The 24,597-nt window shown below is 48.6% G+C and overlaps 4 protein-coding genes across 13 annotated transcripts in view; all 4 read right to left on the bottom strand.

The window, feature by feature from the left end:
* Nucleotides 1–1,141: 1,141 nt before the first annotated feature.
* On the bottom strand, nucleotides 1,142–4,612 carry gphb5 (glycoprotein hormone subunit beta 5). 2 transcript variants are annotated; one of them, XM_061764052.1, is made up of 3 exons: nucleotides 4,471–4,612; nucleotides 2,163–2,367; nucleotides 1,142–1,419 (listed from the first exon to the last, which is right to left on the bottom strand). In XM_061764052.1, exons 2-3 carry the CDS (start codon nucleotides 2,364–2,366, stop codon nucleotides 1,231–1,233), a joined length of 393 nt encoding a protein of 130 aa, XP_061620036.1. In that variant the 5' UTR covers nucleotide 2,367; nucleotides 4,471–4,612; the 3' UTR covers nucleotides 1,142–1,230. The 2 variants fall into 2 exon arrangements, with proteins under 2 accessions (XP_061620036.1, XP_061620035.1); XM_061764051.1 differs by lacking the exon at nucleotides 4,471–4,612 and adding an exon at nucleotides 2,997–3,318.
* Nucleotides 3,454–10,649, bottom strand: ppp2r5b (protein phosphatase 2, regulatory subunit B', beta). Of its 2 annotated transcripts, XM_061764008.1 has the most exons (13): nucleotides 10,305–10,649; nucleotides 9,939–10,199; nucleotides 9,426–9,622; nucleotides 9,239–9,340; nucleotides 9,075–9,167; nucleotides 8,861–8,991; nucleotides 8,738–8,797; nucleotides 7,671–7,779; nucleotides 6,538–6,591; nucleotides 5,550–5,720; nucleotides 5,346–5,473; nucleotides 5,173–5,274; nucleotides 3,454–4,663 (listed from the first exon to the last, which is right to left on the bottom strand). In XM_061764008.1, exons 2-13 carry the CDS (start codon nucleotides 10,129–10,131, stop codon nucleotides 4,510–4,512), a joined length of 1,494 nt encoding a protein of 497 aa, XP_061619992.1. In that variant the 5' UTR covers nucleotides 10,132–10,199; nucleotides 10,305–10,649; the 3' UTR covers nucleotides 3,454–4,509. The 2 variants fall into 2 exon arrangements, with proteins under 2 accessions (XP_061619992.1, XP_061619993.1); XM_061764009.1 differs by lacking the exon at nucleotides 10,305–10,649 and having other exon boundaries at nucleotides 9,426–9,764; nucleotides 9,939–10,057.
* A 1,735-nt stretch (nucleotides 10,650–12,384) lies between these two features.
* si:ch211-63p21.2 (FH1/FH2 domain-containing protein 1) lies at nucleotides 12,385–16,905 on the bottom strand. Of its 5 annotated transcripts, none has more exons than XM_061763988.1 (9): nucleotides 15,470–16,905; nucleotides 15,263–15,400; nucleotides 15,004–15,186; nucleotides 14,813–14,932; nucleotides 14,568–14,729; nucleotides 14,225–14,475; nucleotides 13,876–14,086; nucleotides 13,690–13,798; nucleotides 12,390–13,296 (listed from the first exon to the last, which is right to left on the bottom strand). In XM_061763988.1, the coding sequence occupies exons 1-9, from the start codon at nucleotides 15,929–15,931 to the stop codon at nucleotides 13,229–13,231; spliced, it is 1,704 nt and encodes a 567-aa protein (XP_061619972.1). In that variant the 5' UTR covers nucleotides 15,932–16,905; the 3' UTR covers nucleotides 12,390–13,228. The 5 variants fall into 5 exon arrangements, 3 of the variants coding, with proteins under 3 accessions (XP_061619972.1, XP_061619970.1, XP_061619971.1); XM_061763987.1 differs by having other exon boundaries at nucleotides 12,392–13,296; nucleotides 15,263–15,403; XR_009786792.1 differs by having other exon boundaries at nucleotides 12,385–13,296; nucleotides 13,871–14,086; nucleotides 15,263–16,905.
* A 126-nt stretch (nucleotides 16,906–17,031) lies between these two features.
* LOC133472711 (GRB2-associated-binding protein 1-like) overlaps nucleotides 17,032–24,597 on the bottom strand; it is a 41,141-nt gene continuing 33,575 nt past the window's right edge. For 2 of the 4 annotated variants that reach the window (XM_061763957.1, XM_061763958.1), the window contains 12 exons: nucleotides 23,657–23,893; nucleotides 21,000–21,128; nucleotides 20,766–20,931; nucleotides 20,423–20,564; nucleotides 19,784–20,298; nucleotides 19,592–19,674; nucleotides 19,274–19,386; nucleotides 19,006–19,202; nucleotides 18,258–18,354; nucleotides 17,966–18,095; nucleotides 17,743–17,877; nucleotides 17,032–17,435 (listed from right to left, as the gene is read on the bottom strand). In XM_061763957.1, the coding sequence (XP_061619941.1) occupies nucleotides 17,244–17,435; nucleotides 17,743–17,877; nucleotides 17,966–18,095; nucleotides 18,258–18,354; nucleotides 19,006–19,202; nucleotides 19,274–19,386; nucleotides 19,592–19,674; nucleotides 19,784–20,298; nucleotides 20,423–20,564; nucleotides 20,766–20,931; nucleotides 21,000–21,128; nucleotides 23,657–23,734 (1,977 nt within the window). In that variant the 5' untranslated portion in view covers nucleotides 23,735–23,893 and the 3' untranslated portion in view covers nucleotides 17,032–17,243. Of the gene's footprint in view, nucleotides 17,436–17,742; nucleotides 17,878–17,965; nucleotides 18,096–18,257; nucleotides 18,355–19,005; nucleotides 19,203–19,273; nucleotides 19,387–19,591; nucleotides 19,675–19,783; nucleotides 20,299–20,422; nucleotides 20,565–20,765; nucleotides 20,932–20,999; nucleotides 21,129–23,656; nucleotides 23,894–23,968; nucleotides 24,011–24,597 lie in introns of those variants that run through there. The other 2 variants (XM_061763955.1, XM_061763956.1) reach the window with 2 other exon arrangements.

Raw genomic sequence — 24,597 nt, 5'->3', positions numbered from 1 at the left:
AGTGGCAAGAGTGCTGAACTTTCTCCATGAAGAGACGGTCAGTCTTACCGTGGACTGATGAACGTCGATGCTTTTAAAGAGAGTTTTGAGACCCTTTACAGCTCTACGCACGTTAACAATTTGCAATTTGAGGTATTCTGAGACAACTCCAATCTCATGGAAAACATCATTTATGTGGCATTAGTTTAGAAAACTGTTTCATAATGTTTATAAAGGAGGCACCAGGCAATTTCTGGCTGGCAGAAAAGTGATTGAACGCCACTGACCTGAACTGAAACTATGACAAAAACATGTTCTACCCTAGAAGGCTAAGGTTTTTTTTTTTTTTTTTAATAAACGTGTGTGAGGAGGATAAATGGAGTGGATAGTTGTGCAGTGTCATGAGCTATGCCCTGTAGTTCCTTTGTTGGAGCTTGGGTGTCTCTTTGCGTCTCTTTCTCTCCCTTCCCAGGCCGCGTACCTGTACCAATCAGCCTTCATTTAAGCCTGCGAGATCCAGGACTCCTCTGCCAGAGTATTAACCCGTGGTACACCGGCTTTGTACTGGCACGTAAGCTACGTCTTGTTTGCAATTGTCCCGACCTCCGTGTTCTTCCTCGTCCTCAGTGCTCCTTCCGTGTTCCCCGCCTTGCTGACATCTTCAACCACGCCGCCAAGCCATCCACCGCCTCCCGCACGTTTCCTGTCTCGGCGGTCCGCCATTACGCCTCAAAGGGCCAACTCCGAATTCCTTCTCAATAAACCATTCTCCTCAAACTTCTTCAGCTTCCGGGGCCAGTTGAAATTGATACCATTGTATCGTGCCACAGAGAAGGTCGCAAGGTGCAGTAGCCACTTCTGAAGGGACAGACGAGGAACCGAACCTCCATCATGGGGTTGTGGAAGGCAAGTATAAAGTATTTGCTTGAATTGTCTTAGAGTAATTTGGCAAAACATAATGGCTATCTCGCTAGTAGACGACAGTGTGCTATCCATTTCACCGTCAAAAGAGCACTTCTCTGCCGTTCATCCCCAAAAACTGACTATTGCGGAATCTCTTTTTTTGACTCAGCTTACCTGTTGAAATGTAAACGATGGCAGGCGTTCTGTCTCCCTTCCGAGCAATTGACCAAATGTAACACTTCACACATTCAAACAGCGGTAAAGAAGGCAAAACATTTGTTTTTTATTTTTTTGCATGAATTCAATGAGCATCACACACGATGGACATGAGCTTTCCTCCCTCTGCCGTCAGAAGCTCTCGCACTCGCTGTCCAGGGTGGTGCACACAGCGCAGTGACAGTGCACGGCCACCGGGTAGTGGTAAAGGGGCGAGACGCCGGCCTGGCAGCCGGGCAGCCGCGCGCTGGCGTAGCGGGTCAGCGCGTACGTGCACACGCGGTGGTGCCGGTGGATGTAGGGGGGGTCCAGCACTGGCCTCTGCACCAAAACACAATTTAAAGAGGAGCGTGTAATGACAGCCTCACTCCAACGGGGTGGCAACAATAAATATTCGTATTTGTATTACTCATTATACTCGACGCACAAATTGCTGAGTGTCACAGTGTCATCGGCGGGTTGCGACGTAGATACTGACAGAGTCACAGAAATGCAAACGAGTGTATATCTTTGGATATTTTCATCGGTCAAACAACTGCTGTGAATTTTGTCTTTCAGCTCCATGTCAGAGAAGAGCAAGTTGTGCAAAAAGTTCTCAAACGGATCGAAATCATCATCTCTTCCGGACTGCACAGCTTTGGTAAGCGAGGGAGGACCGGAAACAGGACGCGAGCAGTTTATTCAAAAATTGGAAAATGCCACGGACAAGCTAACAGAGCATCCGTGGAATAAAACTTTTTGAACACATATAATATAACTGACAAACTGAGACTTCTCCAGAGAGTATATCCTTGTGTCGGTATTATACTGCCACCAGGTGGCCAAAGCACACACCAGAAGGAGTAATGCAATGTCAATTGAATTGAAGCAAACAAATTGGAATCGCTTTACATTATATTGAATTGTCATTGCTGTTTTTATGACGTACAATATTGTAGAGTGCTATATTTCTTATTGGAAAACACACTACAAACTTTTTTGGAGGGAGATTGGAACGAATTAATGGCATTTCCATTCAGTTCACCCCTAGTGAGTAGTGTAATTATTAACGTGTTCCAAAGTACCTCCCAGGTGTGGCAGCGCCCCCAGCAGGCCTCCGTGGTGACCCGCAGCCCCTTGCAGCCCGGCTTCTGGGCCACGAAGGAGAACTCTCGCACTGCGCAGCCGCGGAAGCCGTGCAGCGCCGTTGTCCCGGCAACGCGCATCACTGCTGCGCGCTGGCCGAGCAGCAGCAGCAGCAGCAGCGGCGGAGGAGGGAGGACGCGCATGCTGGGGGCCAAACAAACACGACGTTACGCAGGAACAAAGCTCACACTGCCCTCTGGCGGTCACTCGAGGGACGCCGGCCGCAAGTCCCCTTCTCTGCTGGCCTCAACGCTGTCACGAGCGCGCATCTCTCGTGAGTACGTTTTACTTCAAGTTTCTATGCTTTTTTTCATGTTCTTATAATCGCCATATTGTAGTGAACAGGTTTGTACTTTCAGGGAGGTGATGTATTGGAAGATAAATGTTTAACGTTTCTTGCTTTACTAATAATGGTATACATCCTCAAATACGCTTTTCTCTCGCCGTGCATATTTATACTGCGTTTTTAAAAAAACAAAATTTATTGATGTGGATTTGGACACTTAAAGCCCCCACTGAAGCGCCAACATTCACTGCGACAGCGATACATACTTTAAGGGATAAATAAAATGTCAATAGAGATAAAAGCCTCATTAACATATTAAGTTAAATTGTCTTAACTCAGAAACAATGACAGATATTTGAATGGGTTTAATACGGAAAAAAAAACCAAGACTAAAATGTAACAACTTGACAGTTTATTTTTTAAACATGTACTGGCTATTAATAGCAGCCCCAAATGTTCGGAAGAAAGAAAAAGGAAAAATGCTCACCTTTTGCGTCTCGCCTGCAGCAGCGACTGGAGCGTGCTCAAGCAACAAGCAAATGAAATGGAAGCTGGTAGGCTTGTCTTCGTTGTTTTTTTTTTTTTTCCCCCCTCCCTTTTTTTCTGCGTGAGAGTCATTAGGGCGGACGGACACTCTGACATCATCGTAATTACAATTAAAATACCGCACGAGAGTCCCCGAGGCGGCAGGAGTAATGGAGACTCCCTGGAAAATTCTGATAGTTGTCTGTTATTTGACGTTATTTTCTGAACCTCGGCGTGTGTTTCAAAGCCACAATGGTGGCCACTACATTAGGTACACCTGCAAAATCTGCTGAGCTCATCTTACATCCCTGTCATGCAGCTAAATAAAGTAACAATAATAAACATGTTCTTGTTTTGATGCTCATGCAATCAAAATAAAATTATTTGCTGATAAAGTCAAAAGACACAGACAACCAGAGTTGTTTTGTCAAAGTGAAGTGTAATGTCATGTTACATACAGGAAGCTTTCTACATTCAGCTTCACCCGTCCCACACCCAAATCAAACATCTCTTCCAGCTTTTTCTTCTCGGAGACAACAAACACGTTGAGTGAAATTGCTACGTATAATGCATTCGGAATGGCTTTTGGGGGGGGGGGGGGGGGAAATACAAAATCTAATAAAGTATATATAAAAAAAGGCTGCATATGTTAAGACTGATTTGGCAACACCAACAACCAACATTATTTGGGGTTTAAAACGGACAATCAGCAGCATCAATCAAATATCCCCTGCTTTCGGGCTGGATCTTTTTTCAATTGAATTATGGAGGCCTTAGCCGACAGGTAGATCGTTAAAACAATCAAAAAAAGACAATCGATTTGTTTCACTATACATTCAAATGTAAACCCTGTCACACACACATATGTTCATGAATGTGTATTTACTCAGTGAGTACAAAATAAATAGAATTCAGTCTATTCACAACAAAAAAAAGAGGGAAAAAAATCATTTACAAGTGAAGTACCTTTTTAAGACCATGTGAACAATATTCAATGTGTGACTAACCATTTGCTACAGTGAAAGTATTGCTAAAAGAAGATGACACACTTAAGTATTCGCGTCGCCACATCCTGTTTGAAACTGCCGTTGGCGAGGTCAAGGAACTGATGGCAGTGTGTGTTTGTATACAACGTGCGTGTTCGGTGCGATCGACAACTCGGATATCCACATTTAAGCCCATCCCGGTTTAATATTTGCGTATGTCTCAACAGAACGCAAGTGAGACGCACGTTTGATTAAACGAGGCCAAAAAGCGTCCACCGGCGGACGAAACTGAGCCGAGTCACAAAAAGATTCAGTCCCGTGTGACTCAGTCCGACAAAGAAGGTACAATCGTGACCTCGGGAGTTTGTACGCTTGGAGAAAGAAAAGGAGAAAAAAAGCTACCACCTCCATGACACGAGACTATAAATAAAATATCGATTGGTTTTGTACCTCCATCGATCTGATCCCTCCCGACTTAGTTACGTCCGCCTAGGTGGCGCTCTCCCCGACCTCAGGCGGCGCCTCGGCTCGCGCGGACCGGCCCGGCTCGTCCCCTTTCTGGCCCCGCTCCCGCAGCTTGCGCTCCTCGTGATTCTCCAGGCGTCGCCACAGCTCGGCGTGATCGCGCTCCCGCTTCGCGTCCCTGAGGAGAGCGCAAATCGTCTTTGCCCGTTCAAGTGAGTACAAATGCCATTTATTCATGAATGGGAAGAATATTTGTCATTTAAAATAATACAATAACGCTAAAGGTAATTAAAAAAAAAAAAAAAGGCTGACTGAATTTCCTTTTGGAAATCGATTTGTTTTACTGATCCTAAAGTATTTGAATTATTGGCAGTTATCCATCATTTCTTTCTCGGGGAAATATTTGCAACTGTTAATGCCCAAATGCATCTTAGTGTGGAAACGTCTTTGACACTCAAGACGCCAGGTGGAGGCAGACAGCAAAATAAATGCTGTCGTTTCTCAGATATGAATGAATGTGTAAATAAAACCAGGGTAGTGTGTTTTTTGTTTTTTTTTCCTTTTCTTGGCCGTTATCGATCGAATGGTATGAAAACGTGCGGTTAACCGATTCCACCCGACAGCGCTCACATCTCTGCAAACTCTGAAGTGGTCTCACAAGGCACCGTGCGCTGTACTGCTACTCACTTCTGCTTCTCTGCCTTGTAGGAGGACGCGAGATGTTCGAAGAGCACGCCGTCCATTTTCATGAAGGTCTTGAGCACGTCGTAGACGAGCAACACGATGGGTCTGGAGGGAAACGCGGTAAGCGGACACCCCGACTTAAAGGCAAAGCCCGAAGGTCCGTGTGCGCCACCTACTGGTTCCATTGCTCCTTGGAGACGGCGTAGAGGTCGGAAAAGACCAGCGGCAGGATGACTTGACAGTTCTCCTCGATCAGACTCAGGATGTACTCGTTGTTCCAAAAGTAACAGGCCCGCTCCACCACCTGGTGCGCGATTGAGATTGCTTAATATTTTGATATTGTATTATCAGAGTTGGGCGGGGCGGGCGGAGGCGTTCACCTGGAAGTGAGGACTGGCCACGCAGGCGGCGATCTTTCTGAACAGCGGCTCGGCCACTCGGACGAACTGAGACGGCTCGATGGCGTCCAGGATCTCCTCGATCTCGCCCAGGAACATCACCTCCTTGCGTGTGCACGTCATGGGCCAGTACTTGAGCAACCCTCTGATGATCTGTGGCGACAGGACGTACGGCGGATATGAAAAGTCTACACACCCCTCTTCAAATGCCAACTTCTTGTGATATCAAAAAAATAAATAAATGTGCCCAAGATTTGTAAACTTTTTCCACTGTTAAGATCACTTGATTGGAAAAATAATAATCTCGTAGCGAGTGGGAGTAAAAATACACAACTGAAATAGCGTTTGCACAACTGTGCACACCCTCTTACTACTGGGATTCTACATTCAATGTGATTTATGTTAAATGAGAGCCGGCGCACACTGGCCTCTGGTTTACCACAAATACATTTCAGCAGTTTTGGGATTTCTGGCAAAAGCCTATTTGGAACTGTTCGTGACTCACATTCCCACACGTGTTATGAGCCGCTCAAGCCAAGGTTGTAGCCGAACCACATCATACTCAAGAATAAAAAATTGTACCGGCATTACCAGATCACTAGCAACCCTTTATTGCTCAGTGACTGTATTTTTTTCTTCTCAATGTCTGTTGTCGTACTCGAGCGGCTCCAACTACCGCAGACAAATTCCTTGTGTGTTTTTTGGACATACTTGGCAAAAGAAAGATGATTCTGATCATCGACAGTGGCAGCATCAAGCTAGAACACAAACGAATGGCAGGAAAAGCTCACTAGAACATCTGAAATGTATTTGTGGTTAAGTGTACAGGAAATAGGTGACATTATTGGTGTCACAAAAACTTGGCACTTGAACAAGGGTGTGTAGACTTCTTGGAGTCCATCTACTGTATTCATGGATGTCTCCAGGCTTTGCTTCATTTCTAAGCAGTGTAAAACGTACTCAAACTTACATGTTCAGTGCAAGTGGAGTCTTTCTCAATAAACTGCACGATGCAGTAGGTCAGCTGCGGAGGGAGGAGATAACACACGCACACAATTGATAACGTTAGTCTCTCGCGCAGTGACTTTTACAGCTGTAAACTTTTTTTTTTTGATGAGGTTATGCTTTTGTTACACAAAAAAAACCACCACACTTGTTCCCGCCAACGCTCATACAGGCGTGCGGGTTTGTTGGCCTGGATGCAGATAATGTTAGAATTTTCCTGCATTTGTCTGCGAATCATTCAGGAATCTTAAATGACTAAATGAAGGCGTGGTACAATTCAAAGGAGAAAAGCATGAGGATTCCAATAAACGCGAGGTTGGGTCAATTGCTATTGAAAGTATTGTTCAAAGTCTTAGCCGGCGAATAAGACTAAATGGAAAGAGAACTTTGGATTGGGGGGCAAATGCAGTTCCAGAATCAAATCACAAGAGGTCTAAATCTACACGGAAAAGGTTCACGGGTACAATTTGGAAGCAATTCTTCCAAATTCCAAGCCGCCGTGGGAACGCAGTAAACAAACTGAGCCGCTCTCTTCCTGACTGGGAGTGACATCGCCGTGCAGATTACACACTTGTCTCCTTCCGACAACATTGGGACCGTTATTAACACTTAGTGAGTCACTGACATGATTAAAAGGTCCGGCGCTCGTATCTTACTTTTGCTTGCGTTGCCAGAATTGCCAAAGGGTCCACACAAGTTTGAGTCTGTAAACCATGAATGCGCGTGGAGGCCGTGGGACTGGGAGGAGAAATTTTGGATGAGGTGTTCGTTGGCAAACTGCACTGACTACATAAAAATTCAATAGCGGGACATTTTAAAAAAATACAAGCCAAACCAAACCTGACGACCACATGCACAACAATTGTCGCACAAACACACGGAGGGAGCGAAGACATGACAACTCATGTCGTAGAGACACACAGACACGCACGCACGCACGCACGCTGCATTTTGATGTGTGACTCAAGTCTGCCGTCTAGTGGCGTCTTAGTGTTAGCACAACAATGCCAGTGCAGCACTTGACAAGGAATCCAATGTGAAGAAATGGCGAACGGCCGGCGTGAGACGGATGTGAAGTGAAGTGGGAGCGTGACTGACCGGTGCGTGGAAGACGGACAGAGACTTGGCCGTGTGCAGCGGGATGAGAACCCGCACCAGGAACTGCTTGTGTTCTGCCTTCAGGGGCTGGGCGAAGCCGTTGATGATGCTGGCGGGGGACGACAAAGCAATAATTAGCGTCGGCCCGGCGGGATAAACTTCAATCGACGCTCATTTGCGCGCGAGCGTCTCTCCACAGCCATTACGACGGAAGCGACGTCGTTCTCCTGCAGCTCGTCTTTCCTACGACGTGTTCTCCTTCATTCATCAGTCCTTGTGTCCAGTGTGGGCGGAGTTATAAATACCACCGTTACCAACATCACGAATCCCGGCCCCTCTCTCCTCTCATGACTCATCCCTCCCTCCCTCCCTCCGCTGGCAACTTTTCCCATTGAAATCAATAGAAATGCCATTAATCCCATCCAGCCTACCCCCCCAAAAAAGGTTTTTTTTTTTGTTTTTTTTTAACGATGAAAAATAGCACTCCATAATATTGTACTTGATAAACAACATACAGTCATGACATAATAAAATACAAATAAAAAAAAAATAAAAAGTAAGCTCTTGTCACACTATCAGTTGAATGGCCATTATGCTGCTCTTTCTGGTGTCCCCGCCCTGGCCACGAGGGGGCACTATAAGATATTTAGACCTTTAACTCCTCACAGCTCATCAGTACGACACTAATAGCCGTTCTCTGCGGAGGATAAAAAATATATGACTAAGTACTACTATAATGTCTACATTTTTGTGTTTAATCTGTAGCTTTAAGGGTTATAGCACTGCAACATAGAAGCTATTTAGCATTAGCATTAAGCTGAAAGGCTAAGCCTTGCAGCTGTTTTGAACACACAAGGTGTCATTGTGTCTTATGTTTAGTTTTGACAGTAAACCTCCGCTTGCACATCAAAAGCAAAAAAATGGGCCCATCTCCAAAAAGTCGTGCGTTTAGTCGCTCGTTTCTCAAGGGACCGCTGTATTTGTATTTTGCGGTTACATTTGACTTGACCGACTTCGAGCAACTTTGCTAAAAAAGCAAATAGAGCATCCGTCCGTTTTGCGCTCACCTGCCGAGGATCTCCAGCAGCTCCGTGACGCCGTTGAATTGCTCGGTCTCATAGATGAACCTGGAAAACACGTGAGGCTTCATCATCTGCATTCGTCACAAGCGGGCTTTGAATGGACAGTACGTGAGGAAGATGTGGTTGATCTGTTTGCGGATGTAGGCTCGGAGGCCGAGGAGTTTTCCGTAAACGCGGTGCAAGATGGTCTTCAGGTACTCCCTCTCCCTGGGGTCCTCGCTGTCAAAGAGTTCCAGGAGCTAAGCGCACAGCATGCGGCGTCAGTGGCACTCTTTCCGGAACACTGACACACGAACGTGGGAAGAAGAAGGGAGATGATTACCTGAAAGACGAACTTCTGGTCCACGTAGCGTTTGGCCACGGGGGGGCGGAAGTCGGGACTTTCCAGGAAACGCAGGAAGAACTCGTACACCAGCTGGGGAAAAGGCACAGCGTTTGTTGGCTTCTTCCGCTTTGCGACACTTTCCCGACAAGATGGGAGTCGACCTGAAGATGTGGCCAGGAAGCCTCCTGCGGGGGCTCGTCCTCCTCTGGGTCAAACTCGGGATTCTCGCTCGGCGGGAGACATCGGAAGATATTCACGGAGATCTGCGACGAAAGAAGCCAAAGGGCAAAAATGAGCCGAGAGAGACGACGAGCGACGTCGGCGAGCGCAAAGGCGTTCCCGCCCCACCATCTTGACGGCCTCCGGGTAGAGCTGCTCGGTGAGGACCCCTTTGCTGGTGGCCACGTTCTCCACCAGCTCGTTGAGCGCCGCGCGCTTGATCTCCTTGCCGTTCAGGTCGGCCACGCAGTCCAGGAAGTCGAAGGTCACGCAGCACTGCTGCAGCTTCTTGCAGAAGAGCTCGTGGAAATCGGCCGCCGAGGCGTCTGCGGCGGGAGCGCGTCGACACACCATTTTAACCGCCGTGTCACATCTTTTCGGGTTAAGGTGTATGTTCCCACAACTTAGTCATTCGTGCGACTTGAGCCTTTTTCGCGTCTAGCTCGATTAGCGGCGCTTCCCTCGTTGCTGTGAATTAGACGGTTTAAGTGGGACAAACCGCGGCACTCAATTGTTACATTAGCCGAGGCCTTTATTGAGCCAGGGATCAGATCATTGCATTATTTGTTCTGTTAAATATTGCGCCGTGGAAAGGAAGTTTCCAATTGTGCCATTTTGCCCCCTCGGCGACGCGCCACCGACCTTTGAGAAGAGGCAGCGGCGTCAGCTCCACCAGGGAGCTCTGGTAGCGGAAACGCGACGAGCTGTGCGACCTCCTTTGGTGCGTCCTGCGGATGGAGCGTCGCGGGAAGCCGTCCACCTTCTCCGCCGACGGCACCGAGAAGCTGCTGGTGGGCGAAGACGGGCTGGACGGAGGGAGCTTGGTGGTCTCCATGGCGGCGGTCGGCTGGAGCCTCGGAATCGAGGAAGGGAATCCTCCGGGACTTGCGGGGAACTGCGATGCTAAAAGCACGGACATTCATCAACCGCCGTCCTGCCGGTGCTGACCCTGGCCAACATCCGAACAGAGACGCTTCCAAACGAGACGAAGCATCGATGCGGGCTCACCTCGGCGCTCCTCTCCGTTCCTCCGGGCCTCCCTCGGACGCCGGTCCCAACGTTCGCCGTCCTCCAGACGCGCCGATCGGGGTTAGCTAACCCTAACCCGAACCGAGCCTCACCTCGCCGTCTTACGCGACTCTGCTCCGTCTGGCCGGACGAGGAGAGGAGACGAGACGAGGCTTTTTCTCGCAGTGACCAAACTAAAACTCTCGAATTCTGCTTTGCAAGACAATAGCGAGCTCTGAAGCGATGCGTCGCCCGCCCGCTCGCCCGCTCGCCCGCTCTTCGTCCTCCCTAACGGCCAGGTTCCACCAAGATCATCATCCGCAAGCTAGACGCGACGAGGAACGGACCGGAAGTACGCTCTTTGCTCTTCCGCAATAGAACACCGGAAAGTGTCTCAAAATCGTTGGAAGTCGTTGAAAGGAGACGAGGACGACCATCGGGTCACGGTACTTCTTAGTCCGAATGAGCAGCGATCTGTGTGCGACGACTCACAACGCTTTTGAAAAGCGCTCCGAGCCAGGCGGAGACTTTATTTTGAAACGACAAAACGAGACGACGTGTGAGCTCGACCTGAGCAATCTGACTTGATGCAGGAGAGCTCGGGCTCCGTCCATACTGCGGATGACGCTCACGTTTCAATGGCTGGATTTAGTCATCGTATTCTACAGAGAGGAAATGGGGGGGAAATAAAAAATAAAATAATGTTTGTCACTACGTAATGATCAATGACACTCAATGCTCGTTATTCTACTCGACGCAACGCAACTTTATCTATGGAGCACTTGAACAACTGCCATAGCTGCACAAAATGTGCTGCACGCAAGCTCCAAACTGCAAGAAACAAAAAGATTGAATTATCAACTAACTAACTTGGAGTACTGTAACAATGAATGTGATTTGTTTTGTGTCAAAAACAAGCATATCCCGAAGAGGAGATTTTTCAGAATGGCGAGCACTGGAGATGACATTGAAGTGATTTGGATGAATCATTTTTATATTCAGTGATTGATAGCATTTTAACTATTAATAATGGCAGTTTGGGAACTCGACATAGCCTGAGAAATGTTGGCAAAGCAACTCACAAATATCTGTTTTTACTTAGGGGACTTCAGCAAATTGAGTTCTATTTTCAAAACACTTATCGTGGCCAAGCACAATCAAAAGTTCAGTCTTAATGCCATGAGATGAGATTTGTGTGTAAAACGTTTGCTGCGTGTATGAGCGGCAAACGAATTAGGCACGTTCATATTGGCGTCGTCTCCGAGCCTTCTATTTTGCCACATGAAATATGGCGGCGACACCGACGTACCGCGCAGTGCTCAAGGCCAAGTCGATGTTTGACAAACATCTGGCTGGCCACTGACAATTTAGCTCCTGACCACAAGGCGGCGCCAGCCACTTCCTGGAACTGACCCGCGATGGCGAGGACAAGACGTCCGGGTTACGCGTTGGCGGGAAATCGCTGCCGAGTTGGAACCGTTGTTAGTTGTGCACTAATGGCACGAGCAGCAAGATGGCGAGCGGCTGGCCTGCGTTTTCTCAGCTCAGCAAACGCACTAGTTTGATTTGGAAATGTTTGTTCTTTGAACACGTTCCACAGTGGGATTGTGTTAACAATATTTACACTGTATGCCGCCATATTGGATGTGGCAAATTCGAGCGCTTTGACATGAAAAGATGCCTCATTTGCTTCTTGGCGACGGAGCAACCAATTTACAGTCAAATCTCATCTCATGTGATTAAAACAGAACAATTTGGCCATTATAACATCATTTTGCAAACAGAACTCAGTTTGCCAACTTTGTGGCTAACAGTATGAAGTCTCATGTCTTTAACTAAATTTTACCTAAGTAACTGCTCAGACAATATACAGATTTCCAAAGATAAAAGTGGGAGATAGTGGGAAACCTCTCCAGCCAAATATTATGTATACATTAAATATGTATTGTACAGTACTAGTGTTACACATTGGCAGCAGTAAAACCTCAAAATAATAATAATAATAAAAAAAAAGTACTTTAAATGCAAACCTTCAGATGACAACCTCTTGACATAAGTGCCTTCTTCTCTCAGAAAAATAACCTTATTTTTGGTACATTATAAAGACAGTAAATTTACATTGGTCTATATACAAGTCTATTATGTATGGATTTAGAAGTGCCTACTTGTGTACTTCAAGGCCAACTTTATATTTGATGCCCGTCATTCACCGAGGTCATCTCAAGGTCAGTGTCCTCCAATGGCACTTGACTGAACAGATGTGACACCGCATGATTGCGCTAGATGGAAAAAGGACAACCAAAACAACACTTTGTTTGCATACTCGCCTGTGGATGTCAAGCTACATATTTTATTTTGTGGCACTAATACCAGTCATACAACTCAAACTATATTTAAAAATTAAACACTGACAAAATCATAAATTGATGGAAATGACACTGAACGGTTCAGCGAGGTCCTGTCTTTTTTCCTTGTATATAAGCTAGTAAATTTGTCACGAGGGACCAAAACAATATCAAAGTTGTCCCCTTGTCATCGGCACGTTCCTGATCGTTTTTGCTCTTCTTCCTCTTCGTTGGCTTGTCATGTTCCTTTCCAGCCACATTCATCTGAGCAACTCCGTCAGTTTGGATGCAAATGTAAAGTACGTACATGGATTGAAAGTGGCCACAAAAAAATGTAGAAAATCCCTGGTAAAAAAAAAATACTGACCACAAGCTTAAGAAAAATAATAATAATAATAATCAAAGTTGGTCACGTGTCTCTTTCGTCGATTGGTCGGTCTCATCTTACCCTGGCCAGTGTGCGTGCCAAACACAAACACACTGTGCCCGTCTTTCGCTTTTTTATTATTATTTCCCCCCCCCCCTCCAAAACCAGCAGAGGATGCTGTGATTTAATTTAAAATAACAAAAGTTTGTCTGTCAACAGCTATCTGTTTTAATACTTGTATTTAGCTTTTCGCTTTTCATCAGCAGGGTCAGCGCTGGACCTGGCAGAAATACAAAAATAGATTTAGTTTAGGCTCGGTTGAAAAAGAAAAGACTGATAAAGCTGGTCAACAACAAAAGTATTGTCTCAGATTTTTTTAGCCGATAAAGGACAATTTTGCTGTGCCGAATCCAAATATCACATTGGTTTTGCTCAATCATGTCAACTTTTTTCATTTCTTCTAGGATTTGTATTCACATATACAGCAGGTCTTCTCGCTTTAGAGATTCAAATAAACAAAGGTTCATGCCCTTCACTTTGAACAATAATGGTGAAACTCTCACTTTATCGCTACTTACTTTTATCACCGTCTACTATTCAATTTGGTTTGTTAACATTTGGCGAAGAAATGTTTTTCTTCGTACCTCAGCGCATTCAAGCTTCTCAGTCTCACCTCGGATGTTTGGCGTTCTCCTGCGTTGCAGAGGCCGAGTCACGTCCAGCCCGGAGGTGGACTCTGGCGTTCTCAGCACCTCCTCCAGCATGCAGTGCTGCTCGCTTTCCTGGCGAACCAACACAGGGCCAGTGAGCTAATGCTTGTTGGAATTATTTGCCGGTGAAAATGCTTCATTAACTGTACATGCGCCTGAGAGGGATGACATTTGTTGGTCCTTCTTGCAGGAGTGTTCGGAGCTGGGCTTCTCGCGGCACGCTCTTTCTGAAGGAGGACAGTCTGCCGAGCAGCCCGGAACTCCAGAGAGAAGTTACTTATGGTCCTACAGAAGTCCTCAGCTCTGGTTTCTCGCACCATTGCTTTGGAGTACCCCAGGAACAGCAGGAATGAATGGAACCTGCAAATATTGACTTTGTTTTCAGCTGCACAATTGAAAGAACATGAACGCAAAGCTTGTATTTCAGTGACTTTCGGTCGACACTACAGAGATGCCCTCAGTACTTCAACACTGGCACCGCTAAGGTGACAAACCCACCTGTTGACAACCCTACGGTGTACGGCTCTCAGGACTTTGGTCCTGTCCTCACACTCCTTCAGAAGATTTGGCAGCCTGTGACGGAGAGCGCCGTCGAGCCCCAGGCTTTCACCTCCTCCGACAAGTCGCCTCTTCTCCCCGTTTGACCATTTCCATTCCTCCGCTTTATCTAAAATCTTCATTTGCTCCCATGACCCCTTGGACAAGGCCTCGAGGTGGTCCAGGTTAGCTAGGACCAGGGAGTAGTCACACTGGAAACACACGCGACCAATTGAACTGTGTTTGAACTCTTCACAGTGGAGTTGATGTAGGACAGGACACGAGACAAACAAGTGCACGACACCTTGCCAGCTTTGCTCAGTGTCGTCAGGTCCGAGTAGAGGTCCGAGGACTGCGGGTAGAGCTGCAGGAGAAGCACGCAGACGTGATGTAGAAGAGGTTGGCGAGAACGCGTGTCCCTCACTTGAGATAGCTTGCCCAGGTAGCTCAACTCGAAACCGCGGGCCTGGGGTGCGACGAACGGCAAATGACGACCGGAGCACGGAACCCCGGCAGATTGCTGCCTGCCTTCTCAGGGATCGCGCTCACCTTACATCCGTTGAGAAAGTTACCGATGGCTAACACCGTCGCTAGAACGTGTCTGAAGGTCTGGCTGCCTACTAGCTGCTCCATGGCTTGCTTCAGGTAGAAGAGAGGCTTGGCGATCTCCTAACAAACGGGAAGTGCGCAGAAATGCGGTGATTCATGGAGACAAAATAGCTTAGAGTCAAGTCACTTACCTGCTCTAAGGAGTCGTAATCTAGCACGAAGGCCCACAGCCCAAGTCTTGAGCTCAGGTGCGGGATCTCCCCCAAAGCCAGTAGGCAGAGCTCAGCCGGAGCCAGATGGGAGTTTGGGTTCTGAGCCTTGGCCTCCTTGATCAGACGAAGCTCCTCCTCCGTCGGGATAAGCGTTTGAAGCCGCTGCAAAGCAGAACAAACCCTCCGGCAAAATCACGTCGTCGGCGTGCTCTAAGGAACTGAATGACCGGGAACGCACCTGAATGTCCTCTCGGTCTAGCACGCTGCCGTCCATGCCGTATATGGCAGGCGGGAGCAGGCGGGGGGGAGGCAGGCCGCTCAGGGTGATGGTGATGATGTTACTTCTCTTCATCCCCAACACTGAGACTGAAGTTTGCTTCTGGGTTGAAAGAAGGAAGCTCAGGAAGAACATGGCTGAAGTTGATTTATTGGCGACGGCTCTTACCCGCTGTCCACTAGCCACACTCAAGCAAGCGCTCTTGCCCTTCCATTCAAACAGGAACTCCAGCCGCTTTGTATCCAAATGGACCGGCTCAAGTGCCGTCCAGATGGTCCGAGTCCCGAAGCGAGTCGCCCTGGGGAGCGGAGCCACACTCTGGAGTGCCCGCCAGTGGAGCTTCAGGGTAGCACTTTTATCAGCAGCTCTCCTGGGCGAGCCCAGGAAGATGAGGGGGTCAAGAGGAGGAGGTGGTGGAGGTGCCAAGACGCCGCAGAACCCCTCCATGTATGAGATGCTTCCTGAGTTGGTTCCTTCTTCTTCTGTACCGTCTGCTTCCAGATCTTCCTCATCCCAGAGGTCCGTGAAGTCCAACGTGTTTAGGCGGAGGCGAGTTGAAGGTTTGAGAGGCCCGGGTTGGCCAAAATCCCCATTTGGCGGGTTGTCCTTGGTTTGCTCCGAATTGTTCATGGTGTGTGTCTGGTTAGTTCGGATGCTCCAAACTTCGGACTCTTTTTTTGTCAGCCTGCGTCAAGTCGTACAAGTCGAAGCCGGTCCAGTCCGTTGCCTATTCACAAACTCTCAAAACATCCTTGGCTCGTTCCACCTCGTCCTCCTCCTGAGAGCGAACCGGCGCATCGGTGGAGTCGATTTGAGCTGCGCCCTTTCCCTTCATTTCCTTATCGGCCTTCATCTGCTGTTTGTATTGCATTGCTGCGTGCACACACACACACACACACGCACGCACACACGACCTCTCCTCGATGCTGCCAAGCGTTGGGGTGGCAGCCAACCCTTGCATCGCATGCACGCTGATCAACTATCATCTCCCCCGTTTTGGCATCTACTTTTGGTCTATTCCGTTCCGGTGAGAAAACGCACAGACACGATCCGGTGGCGTTCTCCAGGGTCATTTGCATGCTCGACTTGCAGCAATAATGAGGTTGCCTCCCTTCGCCGCACTTGATCTTGTTTGCTTGGAAGCTCTCAAGGGATATTTCGACCTAAATGGAAACGCTTTGACCGCTTTAACCAATGGCCTGTAAGCAGTTGTACAAGGTTGTTGTCCATATGCTTTGGCTTTCAAAGTGCATCTGAATGAATGTATTAAACCACTTTTGGACTTTAAGGGAGACATTTGAGCCTACAGTTTGGATGCGCGCCTTTCTTAAATGTTGTACGTTCATAAAATGCTGATTTTCCCCGCAGCTAGAGCTGCCAATCATCGCCATGAGGGACATCACACGGGATTTCCTACGACATCCAACATCGGCCATTTTAGGGCTTGCGAGGAGTTCCGCATGTGTTCCAGGTCAAATTGGCTACTACCCATTTAAACCATGGTGGCGGGAGTGAAAATGTTCTCAAATGGTTGGCAATATGGGGACGTCCGCTCGGAAAATTCGACAATTTCAATTTCAAAAGCTCATACATACTCAGTGGACAAATGCTTTGAGTTCATGTAAAAACAGCCCAAAAATAAACACACTCCACGTGGCTCCATTGAAGTCCTGAGATGGAAGAAAAAAAGAACAAAACAAAAAAAAAAAGCCTGAACAAGCAGCAGAGAAAACGGTTGGATGGATGATTTATTCAATCACATTTTTTGTTTACATAAAGTCGCAGATGACAGAATGAGCGCACACCCAAAATCAGCTTTGGTGGTAAACTGCTGAAGTGACCCTAAAAACTTCATTTCTCATCTTTAATTGGTTCAGATTTGTGCCGTTGGTCCAATCTTGAATCATTTGTGCAAACTATTTTCTTGGAACTTTTTTCAATCTCAGCTGTGTTCAGCTGTGCACTTCTCCGTGGACAGCCTCCCGCCATGCCACGCCTCCCTGGTGTTCCTCAGGGCTTTGGTCCTCTTGGGGTCCACCACCACGTAGTCCACGCCCACGCGCGGGCCACGGGCGCACTCCCCCACGGCATCGGCCGGCTCGTCACCTCTGCCGTCGTCGTCCGGGCAACGTTTCTGCAGCGTTACACACGCGTTGTCTTTGTTTTTCTTACTCTCCAATTATTTGTTGAACTTCAACTCAATAACGCAGGGATCTCAAACTGTAGCTTACAGTGGGGACATTTTCCCAAGGACCCCTCGTAATCTTGACGCCAATCGCAAAATAACCCTCATTAATATTGAAATGAAACAGTTGCAATGTTGCCATAAATCTTTTACGTTTGAAAAAAGCCAGAACGAATATGCAGATATGCACTTTTTGAAACAAGGCAACAAGTGATTGCAAACAATTTTGCAACGTACACCTCGGAGCACGAGTTACCTGTCTCGTTGGTGTTGATCGCCCCGTGTGGAGGTCCAGGTCCAGGTACTCCACTTGTTTGTTGCTTGTGGCCGGATGAACCGACGGGGCGCTGGCCCCGCCCTCGGAGGTCCGGTGCCGCATGAGCCTCAGTGACTGCGCACGCGCAAAGGACGGAAGAAAATCACATGAAAAAGGGGGAGGGATCCATTAGGAGGAGGAGACGGAGGAAAGAGTTATTTACGGGTTCCCCTGCGCTGAAGCTCAGACTGGCGGTCGTCATGGCGACGTAGCTGTCACCCGGCTCGTCCGAATCGGAGGAGGGGGACGAACTGTGCGAGGAGGTCGGTCTGGCTGAATGGCGACTGGACGGGCTGACGCGCACACACACACATTCACATTCACATTCAGTGAGGAGCTGAGTTTAGCCTGGGTCGTTACAGAGATTCTTCGCCTGTATCTTTTTGCACCGCTTATTGTGTTTGAAATGAGAGTATTTTGGGATCATACGATCAGTATAGCCACAACACACATACTCTCTGGTGAAGGTCCGAGTGACAGGTGAGCGCACAGGGGGCGGGACTTCCTGCCATTCCCGCTGCACTGGAGGGAGGTGCAGGGGAGCCGGTTTCCCTGGGAGAGACACAGAAATAAACAAACAAAGATGAAAACATCATGCAAGGCAACGACACTCCGTGAAAAGTCCGTACGAAACAATATGGTTGTTGGCTTTATACATTTTAAAACACATTTTAAAGACACTGTCGAGGTATTTCTATAGTGCCAGTGCAAAATAGTAGGAGTAGTAATAGTAGTATAAAAAAATGTGTTCTACTGTTCTCAACGTTCAATAAACAACAAAAAGTGCATCAGCAACTATGGCTCTCCTTTCTCACATGTAACCGTAATCATAATTATTGTATGTATTATATATATATATATATTGAATTATCATATATATATATATATATTAGTAATAATACTGTGAGCCCTGCATATTCATGCAAATTTGCCTATTTGTGAATTTTTGGAGGGAACCCATCTTCCCATATATAATACTATATACTGTATATAATAGACGGTGGACAAATTGAGGGACAGCGAAAATCAGTGAACAATTGACGTTCATTATAATGAAGCCATTTTTTTTCCTGAACAAAAAAAACCCTGTGAATAAGTTGGGGATCACTTTAAAAAAAACATAAGCAGGGAATTGGGTCAAAAATGGGAATAAAAAATAACGCTTAGAAGTTTCAGGCCAGAATCTGCCAATAGCGTCCTCACCGCTGCGCGGCGGCTTCAGATCGCGGTGGACGGGAGGCGGCACGGCCGTCGGGGGGGCGTTACGGAATCCCGTGTGAGCGGGTGGCGGCACCCGCCTGCCAAAAGACGGCGGGTCTGCCGAGGCGGGGAGGCTAGCGGGGACGGGCGTCATGGGGACGTAGTTGGTCTCCTGGCGATGGCCGGACGCCTCAGAGGGCCTGAAAGGATCCAAATATTATGCCGTCAAGCTCGACACGATATGAGAGCTCCGCTTGTCGACAAAACGGACCGTGTCGCGAGCGGCGGCTCCGTGGCGGCGGCGCTCATGGCAACGTAGTTTTGGTCCACGTCGTCGTCGTCTTCGGCGCAAACGCTGCCCAGCGGTACCATGCCTTTATTGAACTGACAGCGGCTCAACTCAAACATACACGTCAACTCGAAATTTCGGAAATTCAGCTTTCAGGTTCAATCGGTTCACAAGATTAGAAAAGGTCAAATGAAGTTGACCTGTAAAGGTGGTCGCACATTTGAGCTTCATCCTGCATTTGCACCCGAAAGCCAAATATCCCAACATGAAAGTGATGATTTCCGTTGCCTCAAAACTCACAAAGTAGCTGTTGAAGCTGTCGCTGAAGTCAAACGCGCTCGCTGGGTCAGACGGCGAGCGAGCGGCGGATAGCGAGTCGTTGCCTGGAGATAAACGGCGACAAGAACAGCATGAAAAACATCAACGAGCTCGCAAATAGGCAACGGGATTTAGGGGTACACACGGTAGGTTTGTTAGTTGGCGTTACCTCACCTGACAGCGAGCGTCCACGCGAGTTCCCCCCGGTGGGACTCTCTCCTTGTGCTGCAACGGCGACGGGCTTGGGCGGCCGCGGCGGAGGGGTCGGGGTGGAAGCGCACAGTTCGGCCTGGCTTAGCGGTGCCACGCTAGGCGTGGAGGAGTGGCGTAGCGGCTGCGTTACGGGTGGCGAGCGAGGCGCCGGGTAGCCGCCGCGGGGAGCGGCATCACAGAGGGGGATCGCCACGGGACGCAGGTGGAAATCCAGGGAGTGCTTCCTGGGGTGCGGGGAGGGGTGGCATCGAGGCTTCCCGCCTCCTCTGTGGAGGTAAGGAGTCACGCTGAAGTCCAGAGACCGGCTGAGGGTCCCCGTCAGGGGGATCGCTGCCCACGGCGCTTTCCGGGAGCTGGAGGAAGGAGGGGGGAGGCTGATGCCAAGAGTGGAGGGGGAGGAGGCGGCGGAAGAGGGAGGAGGCAAAAGGTGGTCACCGTTGTCGCTTTCTCGAGAGGGCGAGGAACCTTCGTGGGGCCTGCGGGAGAAAAGCCAACAAGCGCATTACACAGTCAGAACCAACAGGGGGCAGCATGGACCCTGATATAACAATCTCCATGGCGACGGAGCAAGCCGGAAAGCGGTGCTTCCTGTTGTTTTACCTGACACGGGTCTGGCATTGCGTCAGCCACAGGTAGTCCTCCTGCGCATGACCACCATCGGCCTCCAGGGGGCGCAATCCCAAATGGGCGTAAGGAGGCGGAGCGGATGCTGTTACCGTGGCAACGGGAGGACTTTCAGGGGCTGGAAGCAGAAATTGCGAGAAATAAGTCGAACAGGACAGCGCGGTTGTCTAGTGCAGTGTTGACCAACTTTTATTGACATCACACCACCAAACACAAATGGCACAAAAATGACACGCCGGAATAATGAGCATCTTGTCTCAATTTACAAACTCGGTGTGAAATCGGGGCCGCATCGGAAAAGGACGAGGCGCGAGCCTACCTTCTTGTGTCGGCTTGAAGCCGCACAGCAGGCAGACGGACGCCACCCAGCGGTTCATGTCGTCCTCGGACGCGGCCACAAGGTACCACGTCCTCGCCTCTGTCTTCAGGTCGAACACGAAGCTCTTCTCCAATTCCTTCTTGGTGAACCACAGCCCGGAGTCCACCTGGAAGACGAGAGGAGGAGCTCAATCATCTCTTCTCGTCGTGTTGTGTACCGCGTGCGTGCGTGTACCTGCTCACACAGGTTCAAGTCGATGGTTCTGATGGGCCGTCGGGAATGCGGGTTTTTGTAATACTGCAGAACATGAGGCTCTCCGCTCAGCCGGCCGCTACGCAACACGAACCAGCGCCTCTTCCACGCCTGCGGGACGTCACGCAGACAAATGATTTGGCGTCCGCCTCTTGGATCACCGAGTCCATCTGAAGTGTTGCCGAGCGGTGTCGCAGATGTTTCGGCAACTGTTTTTAAATTGACTTCTACAATACACAGGGCAAATCTGAATTTAGAGTTGTGTCAGCGCTGAGGCAGAGAAGGTCCCCAACTAAACTCCAGCAACTGTCGTTCGCACAGAGGAGAACATATGTGTGTATTTGTTGTCTGCCGTCTTTGTTCTTGTTGCTGCTCTGTCTGTGTTAAGGTAACAGTTCTTTGAAGATTTATAATTACTGTAACCTTATTGCTCGTTTCTGTTAGCCCATCTATGGTGTTTCGCATGTGAGCTTGATGCTACCAAACTTTCGTGAGGCAAAATGAAATGGTCTGCTTGAGTTTTAGTGTTTATATATCCATCCATCCATTTTCTGTCCCGCTTAGTCTCACGCAGGCCACGGGCGTGCCGGAGCCTATCCCAGCTATCTTCAGGTGAGAGGCCGGGTACACCCTGAACTGGTCGCCAGCCAATTGCAGGGCACATAGAAACACACAACCATACGATGTATAATGTTCTTTGTTTAAGTGGCATTCGACTTTAACTGGGAATGACTCACAAACAGATTGAAGCACGCACGCTTGGCCTCTTAATGAGACCGTGAGAACAGGCGCTGATACCGACTTTAAAAATGCTTTCAATTGCAACATGTTTGAAGCGTGTGGGCCAATGTGCTACAACTCCTTTTTGGAACGCCGACACCGCCGATGAATGGGGCTTCTCTGTGATGCGGATGACACCGTTGACGCGGCACTGCCTGCTTTCTAAAGGCCACAACAATTCTGCAAATGCTGCCAAGCGCGTTTCCTCTCCCGTACTCGCGAGCGGAAAAGAAGCAACCGAAGACTTTCGCTAATCCTCCTTCCGCTTCCTTCCTTTTCCCCCCCGCCCCGTCCCGCCAGGACGCGGACACAATGGATCCAAAACAGCACTTCCTTCCAAGCCGCTCTCCAAACAACCGCTTCCTGCCTTCCACTCTGCTTATTTTGAAGTCTGTCCGTCCTCTTCCTGTCACATTTCACCAGCGAGGTCACGTGACACGCCGGCGGTGCGGGATGTTGGGAGTCCCCACCGGCAAGGTGTGTGCGCGCGTGCATCCTTGTGTGCGTTCACTTTGGAAGCGAGTCTTTCCAAATCCTTCAAGAAGGCCCAGCTGAGAGCGATTAGAATGGATTACATAACATGCACGCACACACGGGGAGAGTGCGTGAGGAAGCACGCTACTCGCTCGAACTTCAGCCCAAATCTTCGCGTGAATACCGGTGTTACGAAGATTAGACGGGAAATGCAGTCGGTTACCCTGTTGAGAAGGTCATAGTCGTGTGTTTGATGACTTTTCTTGATTTTGAATGAATGCGTCAACAAGACCCTTGGATATTTCTTCTTCTTAAAAAAGTGGATTAAACTCCATATTTGTTCTTTACACAAATAATAAAGTGATAACGAAATGTAATGCCATAAAAACGCATTTGTTGGATTATGTGTACAGCGTGTGAAAAACCACCATACCATGTTGACCTAATGACAAATGTGCACAATTGAGACAATATTGATTCATATGACAACTCAGACAAGTGTTCTACAAAGTCTAAACTTATAAAGAAGAAACAACGTTCTTTTATGCGTTCAAAAGTGCAACTATGAGTCAAAGTTTTTCAAAATGTTGACTAAAAGTTTGCACCACAAGGCGGTGCTTCGAGGTCATATTTGGACAAATAAGTCACGTTGAAGACTATGGCACATGACCAGAGAGAGCCAATCACAAGCGATATGAAAAAAGGTTTTTCAAATTGTAATCATGGCTATTTCCCACAACAACTGTCATTTAATGACGGATTACAATGACATACATTTTACAATTGAATTACATAAGCCCGTGACATGTAATTCGTTAGTTCCCAGCACTGTTGGCAACAGACTCAAAGCCGGCCAGAAAGTGTGGACGAAAAGGCACCGACGCACACAACAAAGTGTCAAAACCGAAGGCGCGCCATCGGGACCGCTTCTTAGCAGGCACGTGCGCGCACACGGGCCTCAAGTGGTGCTCGAGAACGAAAACCTGATGTTTGTTAAGTCACGTCTTTGTTAAGAACCTAACGAAGGACTGCGAGGCGCACGTGCCAACCACTCAAGTCACCATCGACGCTATAAACAAATCATCTGTTTTTTGTCGGGTTTTGCGGGCCCTCATTCTCCCTTCACGTCGAGAGAAAACAAACAGAAAGTGCTGCTTGCGGTCACAAGGAAAGAGATTAACACGACTCATTGGCCAGGTATGCCAGTTATGCAGTGTGTGTGTGTGCGTAAAAAGTTCCTTCTTCTCGTAGCGGCGTGAGAAGCTTTGTCAATTTTTGAAGCGGGCGAAAGTAAAAGTGGTACGTTTGTTGATCGCTCACCGGGGAAAGTGAACAACAGCAAAAGTATGTCGAGAAATTCATTTCTTCTTCTGGCCGATACTCACGTAACGGCGAAGTTTTTTCTCCGGCGGCGATTTTCGGAGCCACCCTTCACAAACGACCTCGGCGGCGCCCGGGTCCATCCTCCGCTCGGCAGCCAAGCGGGCGTCACCCGCGAGGGAGCCGCTCTGGAGTCCGCCGGCGAGTGAGCGAGTGCCACCTCCTCCTTCCCCGTCCGTCCCTCCGCCGGCTCCTCCTCCCCCCCCGCCGCCGACGAGGACATTCCCGCCCGGCTCTCCTCCCTGCAACAGAGAGACAGAAGAAGTCACGCCGAGAAAACGGAGTCGAGTGGAATGAACGCAGGCGAAAATGCTGACCTGCGGCGGTGCGACGCATTTGAGCATTTTTCCACCTGGAAAAACACACCTTACCTGTATGTGCTTTTCCAGATCAGATGAGAATTTGGGAATTCAAGACTGCGCATTCGCCGCCAATCGTTCTCGGAGCCGGCCGGATCCCAAAGGAATCGGCGCCGCGGAACAGGAATGTTTTGCTTCCCCAAATCTGTTACGTCATGCTGGCTAATGCCGGCCGAGTTCTCAATTCGGCAAAATCTCCAGCGCCATCGCCTTTATGTTTTACGATCGCTGACCAAACGTTTGCATCAACACGCGTGTACATTTGTCTCCCGCAACACATTAGCGCAATTGAAATTGAAAAGTTGTCTTTCATCGTCTGGATGACCTCAAAACAATCATTCTTAGCACGCACTTGAGCAACGCAAACACTTCGCAAAGAAGCGGACGGCTTTTATTGCACATTTAGATTTCACACATTTCTTGCATCGGAATTACGATTCAAAAGCAGCAAAGCAAAAACGTGCTCCCTGATTGGGAAGAACAAAGACAACGGAAGGAAGCTCTCATTGGATGGCGATGCGGTGACTTTGCGAGAGCGACCGCGTGTCTTGTGCAAGGAGAGGAGGGGCAGCACCAAAGCGCTGGGG

This window comes from Phyllopteryx taeniolatus, chromosome 23, assembly GCF_024500385.1.
Source record: "Phyllopteryx taeniolatus isolate TA_2022b chromosome 23, UOR_Ptae_1.2, whole genome shotgun sequence".
Lineage (NCBI taxonomy): Eukaryota > Metazoa > Chordata > Actinopteri > Syngnathiformes > Syngnathidae > Phyllopteryx > Phyllopteryx taeniolatus.
This window is presented reverse-complemented; position numbering and strand designations above follow the sequence as displayed.

Coding starts and splice junctions, on each gene's coding strand:
- gphb5 (XM_061764051.1), bottom strand. CDS start 3,154: ATGATGTCAGAGTGTCCGTCCGCCCTAATGACTCTCACGCAGAAAAAA. Junction 2,368..2,996: donor CTGCAGGCGAGACGCAAAAG/GTGAGCATTTTT, acceptor TTTGGCCCCCAG/CATGCGCGTCCTCCCTCCTC. Junction 1,420..2,162: donor GGCGCTGCCACACCTGGGAG/GTACTTTGGAAC, acceptor GTTTTGGTGCAG/AGGCCAGTGCTGGACCCCCC.
- ppp2r5b (XM_061764008.1), bottom strand. CDS start 10,131: ATGGAGACCACCAAGCTCCCTCCGTCCAGCCCGTCTTCGCCCACCAGC. Junction 9,341..9,425: donor ACCCGGAGGCCGTCAAGATG/GTGGGGCGGGAA, acceptor CTTTCGTCGCAG/ATCTCCGTGAATATCTTCCG. Junction 9,168..9,238: donor CTTCCTGGCCACATCTTCAG/GTCGACTCCCAT, acceptor CCTTTTCCCCAG/CTGGTGTACGAGTTCTTCCT.
- si:ch211-63p21.2 (XM_061763986.1), bottom strand. CDS start 15,931: ATGAACAATTCGGAGCAAACCAAGGACAACCCGCCAAATGGGGATTTT. Junction 15,187..15,262: donor TAGACCGAGAGGACATTCAG/GTGCGTTCCCGG, acceptor TCTGCTTTGCAG/CGGCTTCAAACGCTTATCCC. Junction 13,799..13,875: donor GTCATCCCTCTCAGGCGCAT/GTACAGTTAATG, acceptor TTGGTTCGCCAG/GAAAGCGAGCAGCACTGCAT.